A 23,294-nucleotide genomic window follows, 5' to 3' on the forward strand; every position below is an offset into this window, starting at 1 on the left:
GTTTTCGTTCAAAAAATTTAACTATTTGTTTTAAAATCCATCAGTACGTTAATTTTATAGAAGCTTTCAATAGTTGTGTCTTAAAATGAAGGCTAAATTATAATTTCCCGAATAAATTTTCCATTTGATTTTTTTCATGTGACGTCACATAACTTCATACCCCCCTCCCCCCTACGTCACAAATCGTCACGATTAGGTCAACCCCCCCTCCCCCCTCTAAGCGTGACGTACTTTATGGACGCCCCCTAATACCAGTTGATTTCAATTGATATACTTGTTCATATCGGCTAATTTTTCAATATAACAATTAGCTGATTAGCATTTACAACCTTTTTGGAAATGACCCCAAGCCAACTACCGTCCAGTAAGACGTAGTCCTACGCTAAAAAATTTCCTCAATACAACTTTTTGCTGCTTCGCATGAAAAATATGAGCGTTTAAGTTACAACTTTTAAAACAAAATTACTTTTTTGTTTGTTTGAAAACATTATTGTCCCACAAATTTGCCACTTTATTTGCCGTTCGATTGCGATACCTTCATTATAGGGACATAGGGTTAGGTACGTACAACGAAAGACAAACAACAGTTGAGAATTGATCGCTTTCCAAGAAAAAAGGACAATCATTTCCACCGATTGTTTTCTCTTGTTCTTATTCAGCGTTATTACATTTTTTTTCAGCGAAAACTAACGGAAAGAACATAGCATGCCTTGCCTCCTCTGCCACCTGGGAGCGACGAACGAAGTAGCACGACGGCAGTGGGGGTGTTGCTGCGAGACCACCACACAAAATTGTATAAATGCGGCTATAAAAAAAAGCAATCCCGATTTCTGCCTTCTGCCGAGTGTGTTCCTGACTTTTCGTTCTGTGTCTGTCATCTCGATCCCGGGACCGACTACGACGACGACGACGACGACGGATGATGATGACAAGTGGAAATGGGAATGGGAAATTGATATAGTCCGGCACGGCTGAGACAACGACGGACGGCGGACGACGGACGACGACGACGACTGAAACCCCCTCCTGTAGCCCCCGGGGCACACGGCACGGCACACAACCGGCTATTTGGTTAGATAATTCATGACAAAATGATGAACCTTTCGCAGGTAATCGTCTCCGGGGAACTGTCATTTTCTCACAAATTTCAAACCCCGTCATTAGTGAAATAAGTTTCTAGTTTTTTTTTTATCGGCCGGGGCATTCCTCTGCATGCGCGGGCTAATCAGATTGTTCCGATGCCAAGCCGATGGTGTAAGGTGTGTCTAATTATACTACGTTTTATTCTGGGATGAAACAATTCGAAATTAACTTCGCTAATGGGAGAAAATATGGGAAGTAATTGTGAGACTAGGAGGGTTCGTGTCTTGCGCTGTCGTTTGGGTCTTTACGGCGCAGCAGCGGCAGCGGCAGCAGCAACAACAACAACAATCGCAGCACTCCATGACCAGAGCACGGAAGGAGCATGCAGTGTTGAAGAAAGATGTTATCGGCACCTCGTGTACAGCCCACTATGTAAATATCTATGTGTGCATGTATGTAGGTACGTAGGGACGGACGGACAGGTTCGTCCATATCCTGCAGGGTCGCTGCTGGGCCCAGCTTTGATCGCGGGTTTTTCTATTCAGCAACACACAGTGTTGGTCGGATCCGAGCGGGTGCGCACCATCATCGCCATCCATCGCCATCGGTTGGTTCTAGGAAACACATTTTTATAGTGTTGTTCATCAAAGCAGGCACATAAATGTTGTTTTTATTAGCTTTACTAGCTGTCTTTTTTTTTTGTTTTGGTTTAGTTGCTGCTCACTGCGATTTGTAGAAGAAAAGAACAGCAGCAGGCCGGGTGTGTTCGGTGCGGATTGAGCTGACTTGAAGTGTGTAATCTTGGCATTGAGGTACGCTTTCGTTTTATGATGGTTGGTTTTTTTTTATTTTTTCGAATTCCGATGAACTGATTGTGCATGATACACAGGGTGGAGTGCTTCCTTAAAAAGATTTTTATTTCTTGTTTCTGTTCAGAATACTAAATGCCTGTTCCTAGCTTCCTTTTCCTCGAGCCAGCCAGCACCTTTGTCGATCTGAAAAGGTGCTTGATTTGAAATTTTATCCAGGTTTTAATACGTTACCTTTTGAAAAGAATTATCCATCAACCTGTTGCCGGAGTGGTCAGATAACGATCTCATGATAAACTGTATCGTGCATTGTTTGTACGATTTTTTCCAATCATTGCTGCAATTTAATGCATCATAACTCGGAAGCTGTTCGTCAGAAAACGATATCCGGAAGAAATTTTCGAAATATTCAACATTAGTCTGCTTCATTCCAGTGTTAGCACGATTCATAATAACGGCAATGATAAGAGGTTGCCATTTGGGCAACCAAACAAGCAGGCTTTGTATTCTGTGCAATCTTTGCAAACTAACAACAAAATATGCATCATCTGCTTTTGTATGTTGTCATGGGCTGCTTTGTTTTGTTTCAACCAGCGAGCCTGCGGGCAGCGAGCGGTTGAAAGCATTTTTCACCAACTCTTCTGCATTGCTGTTCTACAAAACAGACGCGCAACATTCAGTGGCAAACATTTCGTTTCATAATGCGTGCTCTCGTTTCGTTTCGTTTCGTTTAATGGCACCACTGAACTGCCAAGCACCGGTATAGGCATGATACAGATCACTTTATGCATCGTGTATGCGAAACGAACGGACAGCTACGACTGATCAGAGCTTCATTTGATCCATAAAATAGACATAATTTCGACTTCCGCTAGCAACAATCAAAGTTTCCCGATGTACAAAGGTTCATATCTGTTTGAAAATAATGAAGCTTTTTTATGCGTCCATATTTTTTTTATCTTTCATATGGATACTGTGTCTTTCAAACCGATTACCACGGGTCTCATTTTCTCAGTGTGGGGACGAACGACGGTTCAGCCGTCGTTTCCTCGTAAAGGACGTTCAATCAATATCGGCTTTGATAGTTCTCCGAATGGCATTCAATGTCTAGTGGCAGCAATCAGAGCTGCAAATTTTTGAGACAATAGGCGTCAACAAAGAACACATCAGTTTTCTAGGTACATATACATGTGTTCTTTGTGCCAGCAGAAACTTTCAATCGCAGCACGCGTTGAGATTGAATGGCTGCTTCAATCAACGAATTCGTTTATGATCCTGGTTTACCTTGGTTGCTTGGTTTGGTAGAAGACTGCAACTGAGCTGCCGTCATAAACAATCTCTGAAGTTTTTTTTTACAGATGAATCCATAAACCGGTAATGTTAGACAATTTAAAACTGCCTTTGAAAAGGAATAGTTTCATGTTAACCGGGATGAATTCTTGGTGCACGTGTGAAAAATAATAAAACTGTAGGCATTTATTAGGTGCGCAACGTAGTGTTTGCTGTTTTTTTTTATGAAAATACAACTTTACTGTGAAAAAAAAATGACTACAAATGAAGCATTCAAACATTTCTCATCCCATCATTTTGCCAGAGCTGGATTGCCCTTTACGGTAAAAATGTTCGTCTTTTAAGACTATCCAACAAGAATCAAATCATTTTTTAATGTCTTCATGTCTTCAATCAGCAAACACCATGAGTCATCGAACGGAACAAATGAGAATCGGACGACGCAATATCTGGAGTAAAGTAGAACTTCCCCACTTGTATGTTTAGGTTTTAACGACAAGGTCGTCAGAGTCCGTTTATGGCAGTCAGTATGGCATGCTCCCATAGACTCGCAAAAACCATCACAAAAAAATAAAATTAGTTCAACTAACCTGCTAGTCGAAATACGATCTTGCAACTTGAAGCACTGAACATTGCATTCTATAGGTTCTATTACTTTTTGTGGCTGAAAATACACTAAATACTGAGATTTCTGCCCAATTAAAAATCATCACTATTTAACTTTTTCGTCGTCGATTTTTCATTAAATTTTTTTTTTCGGCCGTTCCAGTCGTCACATCACTCGCGAAACATAACTTGAGACACAGAAAACTTTAATTTTCCACCCGAACAGTTGGTTGGTAAGATATTATAATGATTTTGCTCAAACTATTCACTTGAATTTATAGGAAAAAATTCACTTCGTTTCGATTGCAATTCCGAATCCGTGACCGTCGTTGTTGATACGTTACCAAGGAAACGGTTGTATATGTGGAGTGATGCCATATTTACGTTGAGCATGAAATTGACCAATAATTTTCGCTGTTAAATTAACGGGCGCAGTGCGTCGAAAATATACTTATATATTATATATTATATATTATATACTGATAATAAAATTCACCGTAAACAGCATTTTATGTAATAGAATTAGGGTCGGATCTCGTTCAACAGCAAAAATAGATACGCGATGTTTCATAATGGTTCATAACAGATTATTTCCTACCACTAGCAACTCTGTTCTCGTCGTGAAAGTACTGAAATCAGTAAAAAATGCAACTGGATTCTGACGACCTTCACCTTAACGTAGTTTGCAACGTGAGGTCGAGCATTGTCATGCTGCAGAATCATTTTTTCGTGTGCCTCTGTTATTATTGTGGCCATCTTTTAGGCAGTGCACGACTCAATCCAAAAATTTAGGGTTTCTTAAGCTCAAACTTGTTCTAAGTAGCTGTAAACAATACTCAGAACTGTCATTTAGCAAATTTACTAACTGCTGCCGCCAGTGTGACAGCTGCGACAACAATGGTCTGAAGTTCGTGGTCGAAGTCGAAGGTCGAGTGCCGGCCCCCGTACCTGCCCTTAAAAAGAATATTAAAATTGCTCGACGAGGCTCTCCAATCGAAACACGTAGTGATCGCGAAACAAACTTTAAGGTGGAAGAATCGAACTGAAAAACTTACTCCACATGGGAGGAAGCTGGGAACGTATGATCAGAACAATTAAAACCGACAAAACCCGACCCTTCTGCTTACGGTTAAACTCTCAGGTGACGAAGTGCTTCCTAACACATTGATTTAAATCGAGAACACTATAAATAGCCAACCTTTGATGGAGGTGTCGATTAACGACCGATCACACCCAACCACTGATTGATTGACTCGTCCAACGGAAGGGAACCGAGCATACCACAAGATGATACGAATGTTATATTAAAAAACGACCCTGGGATAGGTTCCAAGGTCTGACCAAAGCATTGGTTTAACTATATATGCTAGTGTTAAGAAGATTTTCAACTCAAAGCACTAAATATTGCATTCTATATGTTCTATTACTTTTGTTTCTGTCATAAATTTCACTAAATACATGCTGAGAATCGTTCACAGCAAAAAATTCACCATTATATTTTCACTTTTGCGCGAGTTTTCTACTTGCGAAGGTTAACTTGATGCAAATAAAGCTCTGATGTTGCCTAAGTGTGACAAGAAAACTTTAAGTCTTTTCGATTGCAATTACAAATCCACGGCAGTAGTCGTTTGTTGACACGTAACCAAGGTAGCAAGCATAAATATACATGGATAAAAAATTCAGCATGAAATTGACTAGATATTTTCGCATCATTGACCATCGAAAATATGCTAATAATACAGTAAAGCTCCAATTTTGTCAGCCTCTTGTTGAATTTTGGGTTGACCAAATGGGGAAACTGACAAAATCGGGAAAAATTTTTTTCGAATTTTTTTTTCAAAGTTCAAGACTTAAGACCTAAGATATCGAAGACTTCTACTAAAAATTAAATTTTAACCCTCATTTGGTCAACCGAATGCTCAATGAACCGTCCACAGCACACTGATCGAGAACCTTTTTTGGTGCGCATTAGCTTTGAGCGAGAAAACTTGATTTTAGGTTTATCCCTTTAAGCCCGAGCCCACACAATTGTGTGGGTGAGATATGATTACTTTTAGAAAATTTTCCTTTCCTTTCTAAACGTCGTACTTTTACATATATGGCACCAATCTCTTGTGTAAACATCGTAACTCGTAGAAAAAATAGAAAATAGCTGAAAAGAAGTTTTCTTTTGTGGTTGGATTAATTATTGTCTAGTCTTCAAAATCTTGTGAAAACAGCAAAAAGTTTTATCTGTCGTATTTTCTTATTGGATCCGTATTTCGAAATTGCTTGAATAAAAAATTATTGGTACTAAGTATTTCTAATTGATGTAATTAAAAATTTACGGAAAATAACTTTTACAACTTACTTATGCATATTGTTTTTATACCTACACAATTGTGTAGGTTCGGCCTTATTGTATACCTACTTTTACCTTTACGTTCCCGCCGGGACTTCAAAAATTAGAGTACTTGCCGTTACACTTTTGGCTCTATCTTTGCTATTTTTTGATCGATTTTTATACAACTTGTCTTCAAAGAACCACCTTAGATTGACCTTCAATGAAAAAATATATTAGCAAATTTTGGATCCATTTTCCCCGTGATATTCCAGATCGAAGTGGGATTATTTTTTCACGTCATAAGTAACAGATAAAATAAAACGGAATCTGCTGCTGCCATCTCATTTTGAGTCAGTAAGAATGAATATATTATACTGTAGAGCATTCGTTCATGCTCCACACTACGGAACTTCCGTTTAGAGTACCACCGGAACCTAAAACTGGTCATTTATAAATTGTAAAATAATAAAGAATTGTGGCAAATGATGTATTCAACTACGGGATTTTCTAAGACAAATTGGATTTTTTTTTTTTTCTATCTATATCTATCTATTCTATTAAGGTTAGTAAAAACTTAACTTGCAAAAAGCTGCGCGTATTTCCATAGCTACGTAGCAACCGTTCCGCTGCTGCAGAAGCTGAAGTATATGAGCCTGGAAGCGATGATCTCGCTCCAAACTAAACGGGGTCAACCCTATTCAACTCTGTGGTCTTCTTTACACAAAATAATTAGGTTTTCATGTTTTGTTTTTTCAAAGCCTGGTTTGGTATAGTCCAAAAAGGGTAAAAAATGGCAAAAATAGGGGAAAATGAGCAAAATGGGGCACTTTCCGATGACATACAGGAAAGCGGTGAGCACCATGCGATTCTCCGGAAAATTTTACATAAGATCACGTACATTTTATCAGCCTGCAGGCCATATCTTAATTGCGTCCGTTTTTTCGGCCCGTTTTTGCCCATAGTGCAATGGTATAAGATAAGGCCGAACTCACACAATTGTGTAGGTTGCTAAATTTAGCAAACAGTTGTTGCAATGTATAGAATATACTGGTTTTGGTATCTCGAGAGATAAAAAAATTTATATTGATCCAAAAACCAAAAATATCGTAGCTAAAACCCTCCGTGCCCAAAGGGTTATGGAACCTTTGGAAGAGTTTCTCAAAATTAAAAGTTCTATCGTCCAGCGAAATTCAAATTTTGATTATCCTCCAGTTTCAATATAACACATTGATGTGTTCTGTAAAGTTTTACAGCATATTAATATTATTACAAGAAATTTTGCTGAAGACAGTAGCCTTCTATCTCTTCAGCAAAGATAGAAAAATTCTATTTCTCATGAATGAAAAATCGTTAAAAACAGTTTTTCTATTTTAGCTCTTTTTGTAGTTGCTGTATGACTTTTTTTGTTTTGCTGTACAAATAATAAAAATACACAACATTGCTGAATATAGTATATCTCTATCTTTGCTTGTTTAGGAACTATAGAACTTTTAGTATAAAAATACCCTAATTTTGACCCCGAATAACTCGCAAGAAGGCATCATTTTATTCAAAAACTCTCCCCAGATAAGCAGAATAGTTTCAAGCAGGCTGAAAAGTGTTATAAATCACGTTTAAAAGCACAAAAGTTTAACAAAATTTATAGGCTGACAGAATCGGGATAAAAAGCTGAAAAAATCGGGGGAAGACAAAATCTGGAGTAGACAAAACCGGGAGCTGACAAAATCGGGAGCTGACCAAATCGGAACATTTCTATATTCATTTTTACCATAATCTGACATTTTATAGTAAAATCTTCATCATAGCAAGTTCCCCGGCATAAAATTAATGCGATTCAATGCTTCGTAATTGGTTGTAAAGGAAACGAAACCAGTGACTTAGTCTGGGAGCCCCTTAGTTCAAGTGGTCAAGTCCCAGTGTCCCATTCTCACTCAGGGTGTCGATTACCTGGAAAATCAGGGAAAACCTGGAAATGTCAGGGAAATTCGTTTCAACCTGGAAAAGTCAGGGAATGTCAGGGAATTTCATTTGAAATCAGGGATTTTTGACATGGGAAGAAAATATACCGGAAAAGTTAATACTCCGCAAGAATAACATTTACTAAATATCTGGCACCTTTTCACTCAAGGCCTTCGCGTATACCTAAATCAAATAGAATACGAGACGTTATTTTTACTCACGTGCAATCAATCTGCTGTGTTCAAATTTCATGAATGTGCGACTGACCTGCTTTAAAACCTCAACAACGGTTGAACCGATTTGATTGATTCTGGTTTCAAAGAGAAGTGCTCACCACCTAATCGATCATTATCAATATATTTTGGGTTCTTTGATATTAATTGGATATTTACTATAGATCAAAAACTGTGGATAGAAAATTTGCTTATTTTGTACGGAAAGTGGTATAAAAAGGCCACACCAGCAAATTTTTCTTCTAGATAATTCCAGACTTCCGGACCGAGATCGGACTGTAACTGGAATGAGGATTAATCAAATTGAACCAAAATCAGCCTTTGAAAATTTGCTACGATGTTCAACCTGAATGGGCCAGAACCCGGACTTTAATTTTTATTCTTATGTCGATCATTAGTGAAAACCTACGCTTAATGCGTATTCGAATGAAAGACCATCTCAGCTTCAAAATTCTGATTTAGTCTAACAAATCAGTCATATCTTCGAAATTCGACTGCGTTCAGAGGTTTGATAGAGTCGCAAACCCTGAATATCAAAAGCTGACTGAAAGTGGGTCAAATAAAACGCCGAAGAAGGTCAGGTTCTAAATAATACGACGATGCTGCGATGTTCGTTGAGTCATTTGGCCTCAAAACAAGTGTTTCCTCAAATTTTGATAACAAATCGAAATATCTGCTCAGACAAATCGGACTTTGTGTCAGAAAATATCTTCGAATTATGTTCTAAGCTAAAGACCAACTTTTATGTTTATTGTTTTGCATAATTAAATGTTTGAAGCGGATCTATACCCATTCATTACATGTGATCTTACAGGCAAGACGGCTCATCCCACAACCCTTTGACAACCAGCTAAACCAGATAAACCAGCAGTCTATTGGATTTTTTCCGAAAAGATATCTTGCAATTTTTATTTAGCTTGATTTTTTAATTTCAATGTGCGTTAATTAAGTTCTAATCAATTTTAATATTGCACATAGAAATTTTGCATAAAAAGTTGAACTTGAATTAAAAAGGAAAATTGAATTCATTAGGAAATGATAATTCAAGAGTAAACAACCAATTAAGCCAAATAAACACTTTGATAAGTTAAATGAGGGAGATATTTTGGGTCTGGAATTTTTCGAAATACACCTGGAAAAACCTGGAAAAGTCAGGGAATTTTATTTTCGCTAGATAATCGACACCCTGTCACTGTACCCGTCTCGTTGTAAAGTATCCCAATCCCAGTCTCAGTTTCCCAATCGCTGTGTCCTAGTCCCAAAAGTCCCAACCCCAGTATCCCATTCCCACTGTTTCAGGCCCAGTGTCCCAATATTCCAGTCTCAGTGTCCATATCCCTGTTTCCCAGTGCGTCAATCCCAGTGTCCCAAACTCAGTGACATAGTTCTAGTGTTCCAGTCCCAGTCTAAGTGTCCTAGTCTCAGAGTCCCGCTCCCACTGTCCTAGTATAACAGTATCCCAGCTCAGTGTCTTTTTTCTGGGTGGACATTATCGCTACGAGCAATATTTTGATCAATTGTAATATCGTCCAAATGTTGTATTCCGCACTTCGTTCTTTTTGTAGTATCGCTATAGAGTGAGTGAACTGCTTATTATCCGTGCTAAAGCGTCATTCTTTGTCTAGTTTTCACTACTTTCAACGATGCTCTCTAGCCAGGAAATGCGGAGACTAGTTACAACTTGTCCTGGTAAGAGGCTTCATTGTTGGTAAATGCAGGAAGAAAGAATTTGGTGGGACCTGAGAATAAAGTCACTTAACATCGAATGGCCTGATTCTACTAGGATTCGAACTCACGACCACTCGCTTGTCATGGCAGACTCGGTAACGTTGTGATTACAGGGCCCACTTACTGGGTCAGTGTCTTAGTCCTAGTGTTCCAGTCCCAATGACCCAGTATCCTAATCCTAATGCCCCAGTCCAAGTTTTCTAGTCTCAATGTTTTAGTATCAGTGACCCTATCCCTGGGTCCCAGGCCCAAAGTCGCAACCCCAGTGTCCCATTCCCACTGTTGCCGTCTCACCCAGCTAGCACCAACTCGTATATCAATGTACGAAAACTATCGTAAATATCTCCTAACATACTCGAAATCGTAACTAAAACTGGATAAAGTTGGATCAAGTTGATTTTTTGTCGTATATAATGATAATGACTGATATACATACGATTTTCAGCACAAAATCGTAGAGTAGTACGGAGCGACTCGCGCTTAATCGGATATTATCGTATATAAATACTTATATAGTCGTAACGCTCAAAATTATTCGTAATCACGTATATCGCCTCCAAAATAGTACGGATATGCCAATTTTGCGCATGAAATACGATTTATTTAGCATGTATATCTGTACGTAATGCTGATTTTTGCCTTTTTTATACTTATGAAAATGCTAGCTGGGCAATGCCCCAGTATTCCAATACTCCAGTCTCATTGTCCGTATGGGCCCAGTGCCCCAAACTCAGTGACTTAGTCCTAGTGTCCCAGTCCCAGTGTCCCACTCTCAGTGTCCCATTCCCACTGTTGCCGTCTCAGTATTCCAATACTCCAGTCTCGATGTCTTAACCTCATTCTCCTAGTCCCAGTGTCCCAAACTCAGTGTCTTAGTCCTAGAATCCCAGTTCCAATGACCCAGTCCAAGGGGTTCAGTCACAGCGTCCCTATTCTATAGTTCCCTGGTCCAGTTTTAGTGTTCCAACACCCGTGTTTGGATCCCAGTGTCCCAATCTCAAAGCGGCAATCCCAGTATCCAAGCCCTAGTCCCAGTGTTCCAGTTCCAGTGTCCTACTGTTAGTGTTTTAGTCCCAGTATCCTAAACTCAGTGTCTTGGTCCCAGTATCCCAGTCATAGTGCCCCAATGTCAGAGCCTTGGTCCCAGTGGCCCTATCCCAGTGTTCCAATTCTAGTGCCACATTCCCAGAGTCCCAGTGTTCCTGTCTCAATGTCTCAATGTTTGTGTTTCAGTACCAACCCCAGTGTTTCAAATTCAGTGTCCCAGTTCCAGTGCCCCAATCTCAGAATCTTAATGCCAGTGTCCATATCCCAGTGTCCAAATTTCAATGTTAAAGCACTGATGAACTGACATGACACATAGAAGAAAATCCTTTAAAAACCATCGTCCTACACATTTTGCTTGCACACTAGCACCCTCTGTTATGCATGTCGCGGAGTAGCTTGCATTTGCAGGGTTTTATGCTGTAGGGTTTTTACATTTGAATGGTTTTATACTGAAAACTCGAAGCAACACTCACGCGCCGCGGTGTAGCCATGTTGCGAAACATGCTTTTTTGAAAAATGAGTGGTTTTTGATTGGACGATGGAATTAACGCGAGTGTCTCGTCTGTTTGTCTGTGGTTAAAGTTTCAATGTCCCAGTTACAGATTCCCAATATTCCAGTCTCCATTCCAGTCAGCGTCTCAATCTCTGTCTCCCTGTTTCACCGTCCCAATCTCAGTGTCGCAATCCCGGTGTCCCATGTGTAATGTCCCAATATCCTCATGTAAAAAAGTATCAGTCCAAGCGTTCCAGTCACAGTGTCCCTGTCGGAGTGTTTGAGTTCCAGTGTCCCATTCTCAGTGTCCCAGTTGCTGTGTCCAAATCTCAGTGTCATAGTCTCAATGTACCAGTCCTAGTGTTCCAGTGTCCTAGTCCCAGTATTGTTGTCTAAGTGCTTCAGTCCCAGTCCCAGTTCCACTGTCCTAGTCGTCCAACCCAACTAGCACGCTTGTTACAAAGTTGTTGTGGTTGTTGTCATTCAACTAAATTGACTTATAGTGTGCTACTAGGGAAGTGTTCCTGACCAAGTATCCCAGTACCAGTCCCAGTATTTTAGTTCCAGTGTCTCAATCCAAGTGTTCCATTCACATAGTGCTAGTCACAGTGCCCCAGTCTCAGTGTCCCAGTCCCAGTGATTCACTTCTAGTGTTCCAGTCCAGGTGCAATTGTCTGAGTATCACATTTCATGTGTCCCCTCAGGCCCAGTTCCAGCTCTAATGTCTCAGTCGCAGTGTTGCAATTACGATTCTCTATATTCCAGTCCAAATATCCCAGTCCAATTATAACTGTTTTAGTATCCCGATCCCGACGTTCCAGTTCCAGTGTCTGTGTCACTGTGTCCCACACCCAGTCTCCATCGAAAGAATTGTTAAGCAAAGCAGAAAATAGGAAATATTACTTGACTAATGTTCCCTATATAGCTTAAAGGAAGATATCTTGGCGCATTGCTTTTTGGTTATTTTCATACATTATAATTCTGTTCTTTTTGGACGTAGTTTCTCTCTTCACAAACGTGTCTGTGGACTTTGCGTTCGAGTCGGTCGACCAACGATGCACAGTAGGGATTTTTTTTTGCAAGAAAGTCCTTTATTTCAAGATCTCCAAATGCCGCTGGGCTAGAATCGCTAGAATCAATCTTTTGATAGCACAAGAAAGCTATTTTTGTAAGGATCCAAAGAAGTGATGTTTGTTTACGGCACACATTTATTGCCAGCAGTTTTTGCCAAAAAAAAAAGCATTTTACCCTACTTTTTTAGGAGTAAAGAGATATATTGATCAATAACTCTGGAACCCGCTGCTGGGATAAAACCATTCTTTTTTCGCCACAAAAAAGCTAACGTTAGAATACGTTAGAAGTACCAAACAAAAAAACAGCTCAACAATTCGTGACAATTCCCTATGTTGCCGGTCTAGGTGATAAGTTAGGCAGATATTTAAGACAATTAAGATAAACCAAGTAGAACCTAATGGACGAAAAAAGTGTAAGTCAAAAATTGGTAGTATGTTTTATGTTGTAAATGTGCTTAATATAGTGTTTTAGTGTCCGCAGATGATGAGCGAAAACAAGGAGTAGCTCGAAACGTCCGGACCAACTGATATTTAAAATTTTTTATAATTATTTAGCTGAAAAACGTCGATCAAATCGAACAAACATACATTATAGCAATACAGCCAAAAGTTTATAGAGAATTGCAAGCAGCTAACTAACGAAGATCTTTGAGCGATTCTTTGATTCATCGCTCTGAAAATTGCTACGTCACATTACATGCATGAATATTCCTCAGTTTTATACAAGACTTCAGTTTCGTGTATTTTCTTAGATTTATCGATATAATCGGCTTGCTCTTTGCTACGAGTTCATTTTACGTTCAGGACATCAATTTGGTCTAGCTTCAATGCTCTAACGATAAAATTTTTTGAAGATCCGCAATATTTGAAGCTGTGGAGATTTTTCGTGCGTAAAAAAAGTCGGTCATTTCTATAAAATTTGTTTCTGGCCTCTGAAGTTTGCTCAAAAATAGAGTAGAATTAAAAGGAATTTTCCCAACTTTTACTCGGTAATTCTGAAACTGAAACTTCTCCCATAAATCTGGACGATAAAACGAAGAGCTGCTATTATTTTGGTAGAGTGTACTAGAATTTTATGAAATTCAGCTGGCACGGGATACCAATAATCTTTTTTGACATTACATCTTATAAGTTTCATCGTACAGTTGATCAAAATCCTTCAGATTTACCGTGCCCAAGCTGTTTATTATCAGTTAAGACCGAAAGTCAATGCAAGTTTTTTTGGCTCAGATAGTAGTTTACGGCACAATGATCACAATGTTGTTGTCGATCCAGCGCCTCCTTGTTTAGGGATATCGACGTGTGCATAGAATTCACGCAGTAGAACGTTTTGAAGTTCTGCTTTCCTCCGTTTAAAATGAAGTTTATCGTCCGGTTTTCTTACTTGCCCGGTATTAATTCCCCCACTCTATACGAAATGTGCAGCAATCAATTAAATAATGTTGATTGTCGCATGCAAAGGCTTATAACTAAAATGAAGTTCCTCATCTGGTGTAGGAAAATGCTTTGAATGGCAAATGGGACATGATTGCGACGATTTTATGTCGGTTGGTTAGTATGTCGGTTTCAAATCGTTGTCGATTTTGCATATTCTAGCATGAGCGGTCTCACTAATCCGACAGCGACTGTGGTGAATCGTTTCCTCAGAGAAGGTTTGAAATTCCCAAATCGAAAAAGTAGACAGATATCTAACTAAAACTAATATAACAACGGTCGTAGTTCTGAGACCGGGCAGCTTCTTGGTGCATTTTAAAGTTTTTCACATTAATTGATTAGAAATGCGCCTCTGCTTTTGGTGCAATAGAGTAAATGGCCAGTAAATCAGTTGTTGAGAAATAGGAAAATGAATGTAAAATGAATCAAAAAGCAATGTGTTTAATGAGAAAACCATTATTATGATGTGGGTTAATTTTACAACATCGATAATCATGGTTTTCCAACACAGACTTCACATTAAATTACGTAGGAAGTTCTTGCAAAGATCCGTGTTTTTAGCATTTGGAAGCAAATTGCACTACGTTTGTCACTAGGAGCGGAGTATTCTGCCTTTTTTGTTAATTAATGTGATAAACGTCCAATATGCGTTGTTTGTTACACAGTGTATTTACATTAAAGAATAGTAAGCTTTCCATTAGCACAATAGTGATGAGCAGCGTTGAATCCTTTTACTGAACGGACCGCCCTCAATGTTTTTGGCTTTTATAAACAGAGCGCATCGTTGTGCGTTGCGATTAGTCGATAAATATTGTTTGTATAATAATCGCTGAATATAGAGTACAAAAGGTGCAGAGTGGCGTAAGCCACGGTGGATATATGTATTTGTATATTTTCGCTCGGAATTACTGAATTACTTTGATCTGATATAAAATTACCGTAATTACACTCTTGCAGTTATGTCAAGTGCGGCTAGCCGTAGCGTCGTAAGAAAAATTTTCATGCATTTGGCACGAGTATTGCTCTGACGGAGAGTTTCTTAGCAGTCAGAAAGTTTTTTTTTCTATTTCGGAATTCCATTTAACGAAAATTCCGTATGCTTCCTATGAGAACACTGCAAGGTAAGGTACTTTGGTGTACTTTACCTAGTCAACTTCATCATCTTCGATTACTACGAAGTCCGGTGGTTTCGTTCCTGGCTGGAGTAGTGACATTTAGGTTAGAATATAGCTTTTACCGAACTCACCAGTTCATCCCTAACGATAGCTGAACAAGCATGGTTCGACTTCACTTTTAAAGGGTGCTTTCACGCGGTTTTAATGTCCCGTACAGAAAGTCGTTGATAATGACTCTTCGTGAGGGCACAGTTTAAATCTGTGACAACGATTTGGGCCATCCTTGCGTTCCGTTGTCTAGTTCGATCAACTTCCTATGGTATATGATATACTTCATGCGTTCTACTCAGTTTCTTTCTAAAATTTCTAAAGAAAAACAGCTGCAATTTATGCAAAACTACTGTTCAGCAAGTGTACCAACTTGCAAGACTTACCTCGTTTGCAGTCCGGTCGAAAGAGGTCGATTTTGTGCGAAGCAATTCCAAAGCATGCTTTGATGCCTGAAAATCCACCTTCAGGTCAGAGTTGCTGTTATGAATAATAACATGTATTAAGTTGCTTATAGTTAGCTCATATAATCTCTATATTATTATAAATTAGTATAATTACCTTCTTGTTCTGACAAAACATTAGCTAAATTTCCTGATAACTTTGGGAAACCGTTTGCACAAAATAGCTCAAATAGGCTCAGAATTCATGTACTAATCAAACGTTTTATCTTCTATTTCTTTTCAGGTATTGAAATTTTCTATTGCGTCATTGAATGTGGACCTAATTGAATGTGGCTTTCCATCCCATCAAAAACTCCAAGGTACTTTTTTTCTAATATATAACCCTCTTAGCCCCATTTTTAGAACACTTTTAGTCACAGTTTAATCCAAAATTTAGAACAAAAAATGTTCAAATGTGTCAGTGGAAAAAAACATTAATGAAAACGCCAGATTGTGCAAGAGTAATGTAAACGTCCTTTACTTCACATTCCCGAAACAAAGCCGCTGTGCGGATTAAACCGAAAAAAAAAATGTAACCTTTTGCTTAGCGCACAAGAATCAAATTTCTCCTCACAGCTCACAGTTTCGATCCAATTCCAAGTGTCACGGAAAGAAAGGTTGAAAACGTGCAAGAAAAAGTGGGAAGGAAAAAGGCCCGGAGTCCAACACGTTATTTATTGGTGCGTGCTGTTGGTTGCTTGTCGTCCATCGGATCGAATCGGATGGCCATCATCCGGGTACGAAATCTTAATCGCTGTTCGCGAGCGCGAGCGAGAAACGGTCTGTCCGTCTCTAATCTCTGGCTGGACTAACCAACTAGTTTGCTCCTATTTATAAATTTAATAGCCAGTTTGAGATATTTTGCCTTCAATTTCGTACATTTCTCGTTTTGGAATCATCCTTGAACACCGCACGAATCGAACGTTGGAAATTGAAACCAAACGTTTGCTAAACTTACACGACTTTTTCGTACAGTGTAGCACTGTATTTCGATTCCTTTGGACACCAGCCAGCAGCGGCAGCAGCAGCAGCGGGACGCGGTGAGTGAAAGATTTAGATAAACATGCCTCCGCCATTCTGAATCGTTGATATCGTCATCGCTCGGGCTAAACCGGCTAGTCTCGTGCCTCGCCAGCGGAGTCGCAACGCAACGCACGGCCTTAAGCCTAGGCCACCATTATTAAGGAAGCAACCGGGCGCGCATGGAAAGTGCTTATCTGCCCCGGACGGCGATAAGCAAATTTTCGGGAACGCACACTGCCCCGTGCGTCGCTTTGTCAAAACGCTCTGGTGGCTCGGCGGTTGGCTGATGGTTGGCGGGCCAGACGGTCCACTCAGACCGAGCAGGAGGATTTCGCCCGCCTCTGTTATTAATTTGTTCGGAATTTTAATGTGAATATTAATTAGCTTACCAAACGAACGATCGAACGAAATGTTTATGGATTTATTCGAAAAATTTGGCTCGAGCCCTGGCTACGGGCAGTAATTAAACATGACCTAGATTTTTGCGGCCGTTGCAGTTTGCAGTTTTGCCCATTGAGCGAGCGAGCGAGCGAAAATAAAATAACTCGTCGAACGATTTAATTTTCGTTTCGTTAGCGTTGGCGAAAGTAGCAAGACTGGCAAAATTGGTTAAATTTATAAAATTTACAAAATTAGCTATTATTTTACAACATGACTTTTCTTAAGATTTTACAGCTTGCAAAGAAACTTTCTATCTTGTTAAGCGAAGCTTCTCGATCAGCAAAATAAATTACTGATTATTGCTAACGCCTAATACCGGCTGTATCCCACTGTCGATTTCAAAGCTGACCACAATTTTAATGATTTTCCCTTCCTTTCAAACAAAACAAGCGAAAGCGCTTAAATTGCATTCTCAGCACGGAAACTAACCCATTCAGCCCGCACTCGTTTCCTTCAGTGTACGAAAAATTAGCGCAGCGCCCGTGTAGATTTCCCGCAACCCATCGAATCCAAGCAATCTGGGTGAAAAAGTGACGTGAGAAATTATCTCAACAGTGACCCGTCGGAAAAGAGAAAAAAAAAACTAACGAAAATATGTAGGCTAATACAAATTCCCACCAAATCGAGCACACTTTTCACCTCGATTACCCCATCGATTGGACACGGGGCCACGGCCAGCAGCGCCGCTGCATCGACCGACCGGAGAGCGGTAGGTGCGCGGTGAGCGGCGGGCAGCTTATCGAAAATTATTGTACACGCGAAAAGGCCCGCTTATAGCACCACTTTCATCCCACTATTCAGCGGTTTAATTGAACACTTGCTCGGCGCTTCTTCCTCTTCCTGCTCTTAAGGCTACCGTCGTGCCGTTGCCGCTGCCGTTGCCGTTGCCGCCCGGCATTGTGCTAATGTGGGGTCTTGGCAGCCTCCGGCAGCCCAAAAAAAAGCTCTGCCTCTCCGGATCGGACAAAGAGCTGCAGCAGCAGCAGCCAACAACAACAAAAAACGACTCAGTCAGCAGCAAGTGCCTCACACGCTCGTTGAGAGGCAAGAATAATAAAATAAATTATAAATTATTAAAAATTGTTAATGATTTTCCTGCTTCAACCGCCGCCGGGAGCGTGGAGAACCGTTCAAGGTTAGGTTAGATTAGTGACCGGTCATTCTCGATTAGCTGTGCGCTTTTTTTTTTACGCGTGTAACTAGGCAACCACCTAGGCTAGAGGATCAATCGAGGCCAACTGTTTGTCACTTTTTTTTGTTTTTCCGTCAAATTTTGTAAGAATCCTGCCACGGTGCTTCTAAAGATATTATTCAAACTCTACAACTCTAGACATTCCCTCGAAATAACCCATCTTCCCGGGGAGTAAATTTTCATTAAAAGCTGTCTCTCACTCCCGTGTTCCCGAGGACTGGAACTGGAAGTTCGGTCCGGAAAGTTCGCCTAGTCGCGCTGCACGACAACAACGAAAGTTCAACCGACCGACCGAACGCGGGAAGCTTCGACAAACAGTTTGTATAAATAGACACGCGGGGAAACAAAAATAACCACAACAGCATACAATTTAAACAGCACAACGTAGAATAAATCTTTTGTACCCGTTGATGGGTAGCAATTTTATTTTCATTCCAATGGGAGCTCTTTCGTCCCGCACCTCCCACATTCCCAACCGGACGCCACCGATTGGAACGCAGTAGACACTGCTGCAATCCTGGCTGGCTAACGACGACGACGCACAGCCAACTATGGCAGGCAGGCAGCCCGGCTACCGTCATCATTTTCATTTCGAAGCTCCGCGTCGCTCGGCGCGCAACAGTAGGCTGCGGCTGGTTGGCTCTTGCCGGCGAACATGGCCAAATGGTCAGATCACGATTATCACGAGTGTGGAGTTAGTAATGTGGTGCAAAATGATTTTGAATAGCTACTTTTTACGTCTTCTCTCGTGTCTATTTTGCCCACATCTTCTGCAACGCGCCGCGATTCGCGGCCTCAGATCGTGGTGTGGCAGAGCACAGCAGCAACCGGCTGGTGGACCCAAACGGTCCAAGAACGGCTATAATGAGGCGAAATTTATTCATCTTCATCCACGCCGGGGAAGCTGAGCACACTCAAACACACACTGGAAAGGCACACACCACCGCACCGCACTGCCCTGACCGGACCGGTGAAGATGACAGAGACTGGAGCACGGGTATTGTTATGTGGCTGGGATGAGATCCTCGCGTACGGTTGGCAGGCCACGTTTGGCAGATGGTGGAAGGCGAGCCGGCCCCGGTGAAGTCGTCATCCGCTTGGCGAAATACTACGGGGTCAATTTGTCAATAAAAATTCGGTCAGGAAAAGCACAATAAAGAACAAATTTTATTTTTTTGTGGGTCCGTCAATAGGTTTTGGCGTACGGTAAATTTTGAAGTCGGTCTGAAATTTCCATAAATCTAAGTCATAATATGATATTTATTGCGTTGAGCAAAAAATGGTGATCATCTATGATTCATTAATTTTCTGGAAATGAAACAACAACTGTATGCTAGCTTAAGTTATTTTTCTCAACTGGAAATAGCTTATATTTTCATAAACTTATTTTAACTGAAACTGAACTGAAACTGAACTGAAACTGAACTGAAACTGAACTGAAACTGAACTGAAACTGGACTGTAAGTGAAATGAATCTGAACTGAGACTGAACTAAAACTGAACTGAAACTGAACTGAAACTGAACTGAAACTGAACTGAAACTGAACTGAAACTGAACTGAAACTGAACTGAAACTGAACTGAAACTGAACTGAAACTGAACTGAAACTGAACTGAAACTGAACTGAAACTGAACTGAAACTGAACTGAAACTGAACTGAAACTGAACTGAAACTGAACTGAAACTGAACTGAAACTGAACTGAAACTGAAATGAAATTGAACTGAAACTGAACTGAAACTGAACTGAAACTGAACTGAAACTGAACTGAAACTGAACTGAAACTGAACTGAAACTGAACTGAAACTGAACTGAAACTGAACTGAAACTGAACTGAAACTGAACTGAAACTGAACTGAAACTGAACTGAAACTGACCTGAAACTGACCTGAAACTGACCTGAAACTGACCTGAAACTGCACTGAAACTGAACTGAAACTGAACAGAAACTGAACTGAAACTGAACTGAAACTGAACTGAAACTGAACTGAAACTGAACTGAAACTGAACTGAAACTGAACTGAAACTGAACTGAAACTGAACTGAAACTGAACTGAAACTGAACTGAAACTGAACTGAAACTGAACTGAAACTGAACTGAAACTGAACTGAAACTGAACTGAAACTGAACTGAAACTGAACTGAAACTGAACTGAAACTGAACTGAAACTGAACTGAAACCGAACTGAAACTGAACTGAAACTGAACTGAAACTGAACTGAAACTGAACTGAAACTGAACTGAAACTGAACTGAAACTAAAACTGAACTGAAACTGAACTGAAACTGAACTGAAACTGAACTGAAACTGAACTGAAACTGAACTGAAACTGAACTGAAACTGAACTGAAACTGAACTGAAACTGAACTGAAACTAAAACTGAACTGAAACTGAACTGAAACTGAACTGAAACTGAACTGAAACTGAACTGAAACTGAACTGAAACTGAACTGAAACTGAACTGAAAATAAACTAAAACGAACTGAAGTTGAACTGAAACTGAACTGAAACTGAACTGAAACTGAACTGAAACTGAACTGAAACTGAACTGAAACTGAACTGAAACTGAACTGAAACTGAACTGAAACTGAACTGAAACTGAACTGAAACTGAACTGAAACAAAACTGAAACTGAACTGAAACTGAACTGAAACAAAACTGAAACTGAACTGAAACTGAACTGAAACTGAACTGAAACTGAACTGAAACTGAACTGAAACTGAACTGAAACTGAACTGAAACCGAACTGAAACTGAACTGAAAATAAACTGAAACTTAATTGTAACTGAACTGAAACTGAACTGAAACTGAACTGAAACTGAACTGAAACTGAACTGAAACTGAACTGAAACTGAACTGAAACTGAACTGAAACTGAACTGAAACTGAACTGAAACTGAACTGAAACTAAAACTGAACTGAAACTGAACTGAAACTGAACTGAAACTGAACTGAAACTGAACTGAAACTGAACTGAAACTGAACTGAAACTGAACTGAAACTGAACTGAAACTGAACTGAAACTGAACTGAAACTGAACTGAAACTGAACTGAAACTGAACTGAAACTGAACTGAAACTGAACTGAAACTGAACTGAAACTGAACTGAAACAGAACTGATACTGAACTGAAACTGAACTGAAACTGAACTGAAACTGAACTGAAACTGAACTGAAACTGAACTGAAACTGAACTGAAACTGAACTGAAACTGAACTGAAACTGAACTGAAACTGAACTGAAACTGAACTGAAACTGAACTGAAACCGAACTGAAACTGAACTGAAACTGAACTGAAAATAAACTGAAACTTAATTGTAACTGAACTGAAACTGAACTGAAACTGAACTGAAACTGAACTGAAACTGAACTGAAACTGAACTGAAACTGAACTGAAACTGAACTGAAACTAAAACTGAACTGAAACTGAACTGAAACTGAACTGAAACTGAACTGAAACTGAACTGAAACTGAACTGAAACTGAACTGAAACTGAACTGAAACTGAACTGAAACTGAACTGAAACTGAACTGAAACTGAACTGAAAATAAACTAAAACGAACTGAAGTTGAACTGAAACTGAACTGAAACTGAACTGAAACTGAACTGAAACTGAACTGAAACTGAACTGAAACTGAACTGAAACTGAACTGAAACTGAAGTGAAACTGAACTGAAACTGAACTGAAACTGAACTGAAACTGAACTGAAACTGAACTGAAACTGAACTGAAACTGACCTGAAACTGACCTGAAACTGACCTGAAACTGCACTGAAACTGAACTGAAACTGAACAGAAACTGAACTGAAACTGAACTGAAACTGAACTGAAACTGAACTGAAATTGAACTGAAACTGAACTGAAACTGAACTGAAACTGAACTAAAACTGAACTGAAACTGAACTGAAACTGAACTGAAACTGAACTGAAACTGAACTGAAACTGAACTGAAACTGAACTGAAACTAAAACTGAACTGAAACTGAACTGAAACTGAACTGAAACTGAACTGAAACTGAACTGAAACTGAACTGAAACTGAACTGAAACTGAACTGAAACTGAACTGAAACTGAACTGAAACTGAACTGAAACTGAACTGAAACTGAACTGAAACTGAACTGAAACTGAACTGAAACTGAACTGAAACTGAACTGAAACTGAACTGAAACAGAACTGAAACTGAACTGAAACTGAACTGAAACTGAACTGAAACTGAACTGAAACTGAACTGAAACTGAACTGAAACTGAACTGAAACTGAACTGAAACTGAACTGAAACTGAACTGAAACTGAACTGAAACTGAACTGAAACTGAACTGAAACTGAACTGAAACTGAACTGAAACTGAACTGAAACTGAACTGAAACTGAACTGAAACTGAACTGAAACTGAACTGAAACCGAACTGAAACTGAACTGAAACTGAACTGAAAATAAACTGAAACTTAATTGTAACTGAACTGAAACTGAACTGAAACTGAACTGAAACTGAACTGAAACTGAACTGAAACTGAACTGAAACTGAACTGAAACTGAACTGAAACTAAAACTGAACTGAAACTGAACTGAAACTGAACTGAAACTGAACTGAAACTGAACTGAAACTGAACTGAAACTGAACTGAAACTGAACTGAAACTGAACTGAAACTGAACTGAAACTGAACTGAAAATAAACTAAAACGAACTGAAGTTGAACTGAAACTGAACTGAAACTGAACTGAAACTGAACTGAAACTGAACTGAAACTGAACTGAAACTGAACTGAAACTGAACTGAAACTGAACTGAAACTGAACTGAAACTGAACTGAAACTGAACTGAAACAAAACTGAAATTGAACTGAAGAGTCAAAAAAAGTTAACAAGAATTCGCCAGAAGTCCAAGTCCATCAAGAGTTCTGAAAAATTCAAAAAGATTTTCAAAAGATTTCAAGATGAAACCACGAAATGTTCAAGAAG

The 23,294-nt window shown here is 39.6% G+C and overlaps 1 protein-coding gene across 1 annotated transcript in view; it reads left to right on the plus strand.

Annotated features, from left to right (window-relative positions):
- Positions 1-1,091: 1,091 nt before the first annotated feature.
- Positions 1,092-23,294, plus strand: part of LOC128740943 (protein dachsous-like) — a 41,676-nt gene continuing 19,473 nt past the window's right edge. Inside the window, exons 1-3 of the mRNA XM_053836519.1 lie at positions 1,092-1,109; positions 1,399-1,515; positions 16,665-16,724. Coding sequence (XP_053692494.1) covers positions 1,092-1,109; positions 1,399-1,515; positions 16,665-16,724 — 195 coding nt within the window. The remainder of the gene's footprint in view (positions 1,110-1,398; positions 1,516-16,664; positions 16,725-23,294) is intronic.

This window comes from Sabethes cyaneus, chromosome 3 (assembly GCF_943734655.1).
Source record: "Sabethes cyaneus chromosome 3, idSabCyanKW18_F2, whole genome shotgun sequence".
Classification (NCBI taxonomy): Eukaryota; Metazoa; Arthropoda; class Insecta; order Diptera; family Culicidae; genus Sabethes; species Sabethes cyaneus.